Here is a 12,712-nt window from a genome sequence, read left to right as displayed (position 1 = left end):
TAAAAAACGTTATGGACCTATCAGTAATCTCTTTATCTAAACAATAAGTCGGAACTGCCAATACTTTAGTTTGCTTTTCTATCCATTTTTCTCATCATAATCCCATGGAAAACTATACAACAAACATTTGTAATTTGCTGATACAACTTCGATAACTCTATCAGTAAATTCTAGTATCGCAATTCTGGATCATAATTAATTGGAAATACTGATACAATCCAATTTGTTGTTCCTGTACCAGATAGAATCCAATGAATCCATGATTTTTTTCGTCAATCTGTAAGTATCCGGAATTGCTGTTTCAAAAACACAATAGTTTATCATAACTTCCAATCGAACATCGTATTTTATTTGGATCTATCAGGATTTTTCCACAGGGTAGTCACGTTGTCTGTCAGTTGTTTCTTGGCCGTTAATCGTGCTATATCGACAAAAATCTTAGTGACATTGTATGTGCGTTCTGTGTTTACCAAATATAACCCCCAATAATCCATCTACACCAGACTATGTAAGTACTGATTATTTAATTTTGATTTTATTGATTTTATAAGAAATAAGATAAAGTTGATTAGTTTCGAAAGACTTCTATTTTTAATTTTGTTCTTAATTTTAGTTTTTCGAAAAACTAAATATGATCGCATTGATAATTTATAAAAATAATCTTGGATAATTAAAAACTTCTTAATTTAATAATCAATTTTTAACTTTTTAATAATTATTGTTTAACTTTGTCAGTGTTTTTCAAACATTAGGCACTGCAGTGTTTACTTGAAACATTGCAAAGCAATTTTAAATTTCAGCTTACATTGTAAAAAATTACCAAGTGATTTTTTTAATGCGCATCAATATTTAAGAGATGTTTTGAATTATTTGTTTCACTTACGATTGAACCAATAATTTAATTATTGATTAAAGAGATAATAAGAGAGTTTATAACTGAGATGATAAATTTGTTTGAACAAGTGTCGTGATTGATAGGATTGTATCGGAATCTCCAGTTTTATAAATAGAATCCCGTAGATTCCATTAAAAAGTTATAAGCTATATGTTTGGGTGGGTTTGTTTTTCTTTTTATTATATTATTGTCTGCCAACAATCAATTACCAATTATAATTTTAATGGATTCTGAAAATATACCTATAAAATCAGCATAACCCTGATTAAAAACTCCGTTTGAAACCAATGAATTCCGATTGAAAGTCTATCGGATTTCAATCGGAACCAATCGGATTCAATCGGGATTTATTGATTTCAATCTGAGTTTTTAACCCTTTAGAGTCAGAGGATCTCGAAACGTCTCCGTGTGAGACTAATGGGGAGAGCGCAAATCGTAGAGTCCCGTGAGCATGTATGAGTGACATTTTTTAGATGAAAATTAAATCTAAACATTTTACTGCCTCAAATTTAATTTTCAGTACATCAATGTTCGTATGTTATAGAAACTGAGGGAAAGTCTGATAAAGTAGTAAAAGAGAGTAATGGAACAATGAAAAAGGGAAAAGGTATGAAACAGATAGAAGTTTCTAGCTCCGGTGACAGTAGCAGTGCCAATAGCAGTTCTGGTGAAGAAAGTACCAATTTTGAAAGTGAAACTAGTAGCGATAAAAATGGCGATAACTAAACTTTTTTTTATCTATCCTTAATTTTTGGAATAATAAATATAGTCAAGTAATATAACAGAGTACAATTATTGCTAATAAAATTTATTGCTAATTATGTTGATGACTGTTAACTAAAGATACTATCGAAAATAAATTTTTATACATTCCTTGAAGTTTTAGTATTTTGGTTTAAGTATGATACATATAAGTAATTATTTAAAAAAAGATCAAATTTATTCTAATTTACTGTTTCCGAATAGTAAGTGAATGAAGAAGATGTATTGTGATCAACCCCATACCATCTGATCATTTTCTAATTTGGAATATCTGATAAATTTTAATTCAACGTCAAGATGGAACAGTACATTCAAAGACTATTATAACATTGCTAATATATTCTTATAAATTCTTATCAACAATATTAATTTTTTATTTGGTGAAATACATATATATAACTATACAAAAGATAAAATTTATTCGCAAATACTGTTTTCACACAGTATGTTACTGAAGAAAATGTATTGGGATCAACCCCATACAATATGATCGTTTTCTTATTTGGATTATCTGATCAATTTTACTCTAATACTGAAATGGAATAATGCGTTAAAATGCTATACAGATATTGCTGATACTTTCTCATAAATTTTTATAAGCTGTAATATTTTTGGTTTAGGAAAATACATATAAATAAACATTAAAAAAAGATAAAAATTATCCGTAATTACTGTTTATAAACAGTACGTGGATATAAAAAATGTATTTGGATCAAGCTCATTCAATCTGATCGTTTTCTACTATCAATTGCCTGAAAAACTCTAATGTAATATTAAAATAGAATAGTACATTAAAAGACTTACCAGATATTGCTAATAGGTTCTCGTAGATTTTTATAAACTACGTTATTTTCTATTTAATAAAACCTATATATAAATATTAAAAAATGATTAACTTTATCCGCAATTGCTGTTTGTAAACTGTACACGCGAATGAAAAATCTGTATTTCGATCAACCCCATACAATCTGATCGTCTTCTGATTCGGATTATCCGATAGAGTTTGATATACTGTCAGAATGGAAAAATACTGAAAAGTACATAATGCATATTTAACTGATAAATTCTCATAAAAAACGTTATGGACCTATCAGTAATCTCTTTATCTAAACAATAAGTCGGAACTGCCAATACTTTAGTTTGCTTTTCTATCCATTTTTCTCATCATAATCCCATGGAAAACTATACAACAAACATTTGTAATTTGCTGATACAACTTCGATAACTCTATCAGTAAATTCTAGTATCGCAATTCTGGATCATAATTAATTGGAAATACTGATACAATCCAATTTGTTGTTCCTGTACCAGATAGAATCCAATGAATCCATGATTTTTTTCGTCAATCTGTAAGTATCCGGAATTGCTGTTTCAAAAACACAATAGTTTATCATAACTTCCAATCGAACATCGTATTTTATTTGGATCTATCAGGATTTTTCCACAGGGTAATGAATAAGATTTAGAGACAATAAATACTAGTGGTGATTTGGTGATTATGTTTGTGTTAATTATTTAATTTTATATTTTTAAGTTTCGAGTTGAAAGTTTGCAGAGAGTCCTCTAAGAAGTTGATAACAGAGCAGTGATCGTTGACTAGATTGGAGATTCTATTTTTAGGCCCATGGTGGACATAGCTCTTAGAAATATTAGCTGTGACTAAGAGCCTGGTGTTTCTTAACCCTAGCCTTGGTTTGTTGAACATAAATTGTTCATTTATTTCTGGTGATAGTATTAGGCCGTTAATTACTTTATAAAAGAATGTTATATCAGCAACTTGGCGCCGACAGAGTAGACTATCAATTTTGAAGTGATTGTAGACATCTTCGGTACTCATATGAGAACCCTGTGTGTACATATAGTACGTTATAAATTTACAAAATTTCCTTTGGATTTTTTCCACTCTATCAACTTGTGCCTGGGTATGAGGTGACCATATTATGCTGCAGTACTCCAGGATAGGGCGAACAAGGGAGGCAGATAGGTGGAGAATTGTGCGTACATCGCTGAATTCCCGACCTGTTCTCAGTATAAATCCAAGCGATTTAAACGCTTTTGATGTTATTTTACTTATATGCTCAGTAAAGTTAAATTTGTTATCGACAACTACAACGAGATCTTTCGCTGAAGAAACTTCTGTTAGTTGGTGATGATCGAGATTATATTTTGGTGGGTGCTGGAGGTTTGAGCGAGAAAGACATAGTGTGACACATTTATTCCTGTTTAGGTTAAGCTTATTCGTTACGCACCAGTTATAAAGTTCATCGATGTCATGCTGAAGAATATTCAGATGTTATGATAACAAAACTATCTTGGTTAACGCAACGAAGTGACATTTGTTGTGCTGAGTAAAGTGAAGTTGCTGTTTTAACAAATAATATGTGTTGAGGAAAACTTTTCGAATACGCATAGAATTTTTTTCATCTAATACATTGCTAAGGCTGATAGTCAGTATTGGTCATAGTTGTAAACGTGATACTTAGCTTAATTTAAACAGACAGTTATTTTCCAGATAAGAATTGTGAACAAATAAATAACATTTTGCTCAACACATGTCATTTATTACAACGGCAACTTCACTTAACTTGCCACAACAAATATCACTTCGTTGCGTTGACCAAGATGAATTTGTTTTCTTAACAAATAGCTGCGTAATCTTAACTTTTGTTACGGTAGCAAAGTTTTTTTTTCAGTGTGATTTGTCTACTACAACGTTTTATTCACCTGTCATTTTAACTTCTTCAAAAGCATCAATATCATGAAGTATCAATGTAAAGCGTTAAATTGAAATTTCATTTTTGTTTTATAGGAATTATGGTTCGAATACCCTAGTGGAGTCGTCAACAAAATCGTTGCAATTCATGTTCTAGCTAAATATTATGATGACGCATTACTTCAAGTTATACCATCCATGCGCAATTTGACCGGTTCAATTTTTACGAGTAAAATCGGCACAAAACAAGCGGCTTTAAATAATAACCCAAAAAAATATCTCTCAACTTTTGGTAGCGGTAAGCAGTTAATTTTTTCTCGTGAAATATATTCTGTTATTAATGCAATTGTTAATTTAGATATTGAATTAACTACCGCAATCGCCAATGCAGAAGTTTTTTTAGTTAAAGTAGTGAAAAAAAGTACTACTTGCGAAACTTTCAATCAACTCAGGTACCAAGAATACCATCACGGCAGTACTTTTAATGCGTCCGACTTACCACCAACAAGTGCGACAATACGCCAACACATTTTACGGGCATGGACGTTACATATGAACAAACTCATTTAGTTGACGAATTTGATGGAGAAAAATTAAATCCTTTGCTTTTCGGGTATAAAATGATTGACAACATTTTAGTCCCTAAAAAAATCCAAAATTTATATCCTCCGATTGATGAACTTGTACCGTGTTGTAATTGTCTGAAATGCAGTACTAAAGATTGTCGTTGTTTTAAATATAATTTATCTTGTACTAGTTGTTGTACATGCCAAAAAACTAATACTTGTAAAAATTCGTGGAACCCGAAGTAAATTATGTCGAGGTTTTAAATATGATTTTGATTTTTCTTTATATTTTTTAATATATTTATTGCATTGATATTTCATTCAAATTATTACCTTTGCAGAATTACCTTTGTGTAAGAGAATATTAAAGTTGATTTTTAGAAATATTTTATGTAATTATTACAATAAAATTTTTAAATCTTCTAAATAAATCTAACTGATGTTAAATTTAAAAATTTTGAATATTTATAATTTATGTGGTGAGTAAAAATCAAATTGATATCATCAGTATTACCCATTTTTATTATTATTATTATTATTGTTATTGTTATTATTTACTACTAATATTATTATTTAATGGAAGGATTTTACACTTTATTCAAATAATAAACGTAAGCAGAGTGGACGACAGTTGAATTTAGACGCATGCGCGCTTCACTCGCTGTGGATGTGCGCACAATTTTTACCTAAACGGAGCTGGCAAAAAATTTGTAATTTTTAAAACGCTATATCTTAATAAATAATAGAGATAGACGAAAGATGATTCAAGCATTATTTGTGTATTTTGATGCCAAAAACCTAATTTTGTCATTATTGAAGAGTTATCAATTATAGTTTTCTTGTAATTTAAGTTTAAACAATTAAATTGTTTATAACAAAAAACTAAACCACCGTAGAACTTTTCAAGTGTCAAAATCGGTTTCCTCGTGTCAAATTACATAAATACTCGTTGAAAAATCTTATCGACCTGATTTTGCATACGGCCATAAGAATAGCGGCGAAAGGACTATTATCTCTCCAAATAATAGTGCACTTCATTCAGCGCTACAACCATCTACTTCTGATTCAACAACAATTGCAGATCCTTCTGAAATATCTCAACTTGAAGTACCATCATCATCTTTTACTGATTCTGGTTCAAAATCATGTACTCAAAGCAATAAAAAAATCATCGAGTTAATAAACAAAATTAAGGAATTAGAAAAAAAACTTATGAGAACACGTAAAAAGCTTTGAAACGTTTCAAAAGCTTTCAAGGAAGCTTCTGTATGGGGTAAACAAGGATATTTTTTCATCTCTCCGTGCGATGGCGCGTCGGAACCGATATAATGACGTCACTAGCGTTTGAATTTACATTTTTAAAAAACATTTTTTAATTTAAAAATGAATCGAGAAATCATTTACTACAAAACTTTTCTCTCAGTTTTTTTTGACAACTTGCATTAATTTTCAAAAAAAAATTTAATTAAAAAACATGCAACTTCTCTATTCTACAAATAGAACAAATAAGTATCATGACTAATTGTTAAATGCACTAACTTACTTGTCAAAGACATGGTAATAATTTTAAGTACAAATTGTATTTTACCATTGTTAGAAACTCTACCCATGATAAAAATTTATTTAAAAAATGTGTTCAAATATAAAAAATATATAAACATAAGGTAAGAGGTCCAGTTTCTGACCTTTTTAGAGTGCCAGTTGGGGTTATAGTATAATAATATAATTAGTGTAAGATACAATTTAATGAGAAAAATAATAATTCTATTAACTAGTTTATGATTTGTCAAATAAAGTCCCGGGTGTAAAATAATTATTGGAATTGAATTTATAATTTAAATTAACGTTTTAAAAATTGACATTCTGAGACTTAGTTTCTGACCCTCAGAATTTTTCAGGTCGCAGTTTCTGACATTAAAATTACACAGACCATGATTCGGTTATGAAGTACTTACCAAATTTCAATAAACTAAAACTATTATTCAGATAAATAAATTAAATATTTGTTATGACAAAAACATAATTTTTCATCATTTAAAATATAAATAATTAAATTCACTTTAGCTAGCGCCTGTTATCATTATTTTTAATCGTAGCTCGTTGTCTTTTTTTAAACTCCTGAATAAAAAAACAATAAAAAAATGAATTTTGTCATAATAAAAATATTGTTCAACTAAAATAGTCATAATAACAATTTAAATACTATCGAAATTGACATTATTTTTACGATAATTTTATCACTCCAAGAATATGTACTTTCAAGATCTAATTATGATCTTTTATTTTAAAAAATGAATATTAAATGTTAATTTATCACTGTGTTTTGAATAATAGTAGAAAATAATTTTAAAAAATCATAAATATTGTTATTTTTACATTTTATAAACATGTATAATTAAACAGATTACCTCGCTCGCAGTAAGTTATAATTTTAGGACCAACAACCCCACCATACCTTTAACATTGAGCCTAGTTATTGGTCCCCAAATTTCAACAACAAAACTCATTTTGATATGGTTTATAAATTTCAATTAAATATTGATCTACACTGTAAAAAATCCGGAGTGAATTGGGAGTGAAATAAAATCCGAATTCACTCCGCATTCACTCCGCCACTCGGAGTTCCGGAGTTCTAAAAAAAATCACTCCGCATGCGGAGTGAATTGGGAGTTTTTTTCGCGGAGTGATTGCGGAGTGACGCGGATTTTATTTCACTCCCAATTCACTCCGGTCCGGAGTTTTGATACTTAAATAAATTTATATTAAACTGCTAAACAATGTGTGTGTGTGTGTGTGTGTGTGCGAGTGTGTGTGTTCAGATGTGTGCAAATATCTGCGTGTGTCCGCGTGTGTGCAAATGTGTGCATGTGTGTAAATGTGTGTGTGTGCGTGTGGGCAAATGTGTGCGTGTGTGCAAATGTGGGCGTGTGTGCAAATGTGTGCGTGTATGTACAAATGTGTGTATGTATGCAAATGTGTGCGTGCATGTGTGTGTGTGTGTGTGTGTGTGCGCGTGTGTGTCTAAATATGTGTGTGCGTATCAGCTGATCAATTATGTAATACGTGAGTTTTTACTTCGATTTTATTGAGTGGAGTTATTTTTTATTAATAATATTTACAAAACTCCGCTCCGGAGTGAATTTCACTCCGGAGGGATTAAATTAATAAAAAATTATCTACTCCGCGAAAACTCCCCTGCGGAGTGAATTTCACTCCGAGGGGAGTGAATAATTAAAAATTCATTCACTCCGCATTCACTCCGGATTTAATCCGCATTCACTCCGCGAATTTTTTACAGTGTATCCATCTATTTCAAGTTCAGTTCTTTTACTTACATGATAATTAGTGTACAGTCAATCGCCGTACCTCCTAACGTAAACTGTTTAGACTCTACTTAAAAAATGGCTTCCTCAGCCACTTATGGCTAAATTATATGTTTTTATTCAGTTAATATTTTCGATGTTTTTTAAATTGCCATTAATTAGGCTCAGAATAAATTACAATAAATTAAGAAAAAATTGATTTTTTTTTTTAATTATAGTTTTTCAAGTAAGTAAGAAAAAAGTTTGGAAAATCCAAATGAGCATGCCTTAAGCGGTCGTGTCATACACGAATTATTTAGATTAAATGTTTACGTTACGATTTGTTAATTTTTTCATAAAGACTCCTATTTTTTTCTTTTTTTTTTTTTTGCTTACATTTTAGGAACTATTAAACTAATTTATTATAATAGAAAATTATTATAGAAAATATTAAAAAATTCCCGCGGATAGAATGGAAATCTTTGCTAACGCCATCTAGCACGCTCCGATAGAAGAAGCAGGTCTTCACTAACTCTGTTTATATATTTTTTTTATATATGGCAGCCTGAGATGTAAATTTTTAAGCTTCGACAGTGCACATTTTATTATTTTATAATTAAACGAATAATGATAGAGATGTGGATTTTTAATCAGTTTGTCACAATGAATTTACGGATATATTGAAATAAAATTTGAAAGAATTCGTTTTGTTTTTCGAAAGTTATGGTGATTACAAGAAGAGTGTTACATGTATTTTACAGGATTTTTTTCTAAAAAATTCATTTTTTATCTAAATTGTGGGTTGGACCAGCTGTTTATTGTTTAGAAAAATGACCATTGATGTTTTCTTTAATTGTGGTATGAAGGCTGACCTACTTTAACCACTTTATTATTATTTATTTGAAAAAAACTCTGACGGAACCCAGTTTTTAATTTTTAGGCGAGAGTAGAGCATACCTACGCTCGCGCTTAAGGCATGCAAAAGTTGAAAAGTTCAGAAACTGGGCCAGGGTCAATAACTGGGTCTTTTACCTTATATAAAATATGTATAAAAAATATTTCTAAAAATACATTAAAATTACACGTAAGATTATGAAAAATATATCGGTATGACAGAAAAAAATGTAAAATAAAATAAAAATATATTTTGCACGCCTCGAACGCGAAGCGGCGAGGTTGTGCTTTATAACGGACCTGTCACTCGACTTTTCCTCATTAAACTGTATATATTATTTTTATGTCACACTCACACGTTATAAAAAGCACATAAACCTAAAGAGGAAACACTAATTAATAAGACTGATACTTTCATTAAGTTATCCGATACGTATTATAATAAAAAAAAGTTCAATAAGAAATATGTATCGTGGACGTCAGTTAGTCTGCAGTCCAAAAAAAGTCTGTGGCACGGATATTTCGTGAACGGCTTGACAAAATGGAAATCGCTACTGTAGACCCTCTCGTTTTTTTTTAAATAGATCATTTCTGTTAAAACCGGCACTATTCCATGTAAACAAACACACACTACAGTGCCATTTTTTTATTTTATCGGGAATTTTTTTTTTATCATCGAACTTTGCTGATATCATAAGGTTCTACTTTACCATCAAATAATTTTTTTTTTTATTACCAACTGTCATATAATTAACTAAATTAAAAAAAAAAACGACGAATTTCTTTCTAGATATTTATTAAAAAATTTTGTAATTAAAAAGAAAATTAATAATTTATATATTTCATTGCAACATGAGCGTTCGAGGTGTGCACTTTTGGATTTTCCTAACTTTTTTTTTTTTATTTTCAGAAATGTATTTTTTATGTATTCTAAGATATACTTTAAGTATATTTAAAATATATACGAAAATCGGTCAAAAGTTAGCTATTAAAAATATATTTTTCATACATAATTCATACATTTTGTAAATATTTTAACATATATTCTTTTATAATTTTTTTTCATGGGGTCTCACAACAAATTTGTTTATTTTATGACGTCAAGCCCATAATATCACAATGACATTTAATTTTAATTTCTATTTAAATACTCAGTAAACGTTCGTACAATAAATTACATATTACGAACAATCTGAAGCATTGTTAAGGTAGTACTACCGGTTTTAGAATTGACGTTCAGAATTTAATGAAACTTGGCATATTGGTACTTTATAATATCATAATTAAGCAGTTAAATTTTTGGAGGCCTACAGAGCACTGAAAAAAAGATATTAATATTTACAAATTTTTGCGTTTAACATTGATCCTTATGGGAAATCACAGACTTTATTTTATTTCACAAAACTGGACGTTGAGATTTCTATAATTTTGGTATCAATAGAAAGAGAAAAATTTATTGAATATTATGTGCAAATAAAACCATAAACTCAGAGCCTGTGATAAGAACAATTAATAAATGATTGAGAAAAAAGTACTAGTCGACTTAAATGTGGCAACGCCGCAGAAAAGGTTAGGACGCGCGCGAAATTCAAACATGCACCAATGCGGTATGTGAGAATATCAGTGTTATACAGATTTTTAAAAAACATATGATAATTTTTTTTTTTTATATACCTTTGCGGTAACTCTTTTACCTTTCCAACGAAATACTTTTTTTGTGCAGTTTATTAAATTTAACTCCGACATTTTTGATAATAAACATACGCAACTGATAATTAGTGTAAAAATAAACAAATGTATGCGCAATAGATTTCCTCGCATAAACTCATATGTTGAGTGAAACAGAATGTATTTCTGTCTCTTTAGTTTTTATGCGGCGTTGCCAAATAAAAATACTACTCTAGCCAAATTACACATAGCACTAATTTGACACCTGTGGTAACGGTAGTACTACCTTAAATATTTTTGATCAAATTCACTAGCATATTTTAATTATGAATTGAATAAATGATATTTTTTCGAGTATTCAAATAAATTACGAGCGTGAATGTAGTAGCCATCAGACAAATTTAAAATTATAAATAAATAAAGTAAATAATTTAAAAAAAAATATTTTTATTAATTATGCTCTTATTAATTTTTAAATTTTTTAAGTGCGCATTTTTTCAAAATTGTATTTTATTAATTATTTACTCCATTTATTTATAATTTTATATTTGTCTGATGTCTGCCACATTCACACTCAGAAATAAAATAACAAAAACAAACAACATCAGAAACACGTGATGTCTCTTTAAGCACAATAAACATTCTAATTTAATTTTAGATCAACTACAATCAAGGTTGTTAATATTTAATTTATAAAATACATTAATGTTTTTATATTTGTAAACAAAAAAAGTAAATAAATATCTACAGTAACGCATTACTGAATTATAACCTTTAACCTTAAAACTGAAGCACATGGATATTTTTTAAATTTAGCAATTGCTTAGCATCTTACCTGCATACTATCTGCAGAAATAATTTCCCCAGAAAATTTTTGGGCTAATTCTATACTCAAACGGGATTTTCCCGTACCCGTTGAACCTAAAATAACGAGAATAGGCACTCGCGACATGTCAAAAACTTAAATGTTTGCTATTATTTCATAAAAATACGGTATACGAAAAATGTACTGACTTACTGAGACATGAGAAAAAGAACAGTGTGGAGCATGCGCCACTATATATATATATACATATAAGCTCAACGACGCATGTTTTAAGTTCCCCTAATAGCCACTTTAGCTTGAAATTAACAGTAATTTGATGTTGAAATTGCCTGAAATATGCTGCCCGAATTTGCCGACAATTTCACAGCACAAGTTGATAAGAAAAATTTGCGGTTAATATTTCTTCAATTTAGAGGGAACTTTTTACGATAAAAAAAAGTCGGTAATGTTCTTTCTTACCATTTCAGAAGGTAAGCACCCTAATAGCCACTTTACTTGAAATTGACGGTAATTTGATGTTGAAATTACCTGAAATCGGCTGCCCAAATTTGAAAACAATTTCACAGCAAAAGTTGAAAATAAAAATTAGCGGTTAACTTTTCTTTAATTTGAAGGTAACTTTTTACGAAAAAAAACAGTCGGTAATGTTCATTCTTACCATTTCAGAAGGTAAGCAAATTTATACTTAAAATTGTCTACAATTTGAGGGTAAAAATATACTTAACAATTTATCAAGTTAAATTAACGATAGATTGACATTAAATTTGCCTGAAAAATAAAGACAACTTTTTTCTCGTCAACTTTTGAAGTGAATTTGCATTCTAATTCAGGCAGTAAATTTACGTCAAATTCAATAGCAAGTTGCATACAAATTGTTGTCAAAAACGGTAAAGCCTAAAGTTGACGGAAATTTGACGAAAAATTCAAGGAAACTTTTGCTAAATCAAACTGTGCTATTAGGGCGTATTTTCAACGCAATCACCCTAGCGGACCTAATTTACCGCACATGTACGGCAATTTACCTGTTTTTAGTAAAGTTTACCGTGGATTCACTGCAAAATTTAAACCGTCAAAACTCGTAAAATA

The 12,712-nt window shown here is 29.6% G+C and overlaps 1 protein-coding gene across 1 annotated transcript in view; it reads right to left on the bottom strand.

Annotated features, from left to right (window-relative positions):
* Positions 1-11,840, bottom strand: part of LOC130663524 (tRNA dimethylallyltransferase) — a 103,633-nt gene extending 91,793 nt beyond the window's left edge. The window contains exon 1 of the mRNA XM_057462788.1: positions 11,636-11,840. Within this exon, the coding sequence (XP_057318771.1) occupies positions 11,636-11,752 (117 nt within the window). The 5' untranslated portion in view covers positions 11,753-11,840. The remainder of the gene's footprint in view (positions 1-11,635) is intronic.
* Between the last annotated feature and the right edge of the window lie 872 nt (positions 11,841-12,712).

The sequence above is a fragment of the Microplitis mediator genome, chromosome 2, assembly GCF_029852145.1.
Source record: "Microplitis mediator isolate UGA2020A chromosome 2, iyMicMedi2.1, whole genome shotgun sequence".
NCBI lineage: Eukaryota > Metazoa > Arthropoda > Insecta > Hymenoptera > Braconidae > Microplitis > Microplitis mediator.
Note: the sequence above shows the minus strand (reverse complement) of the source record. Positions and strands in the feature narration are given on the sequence as shown.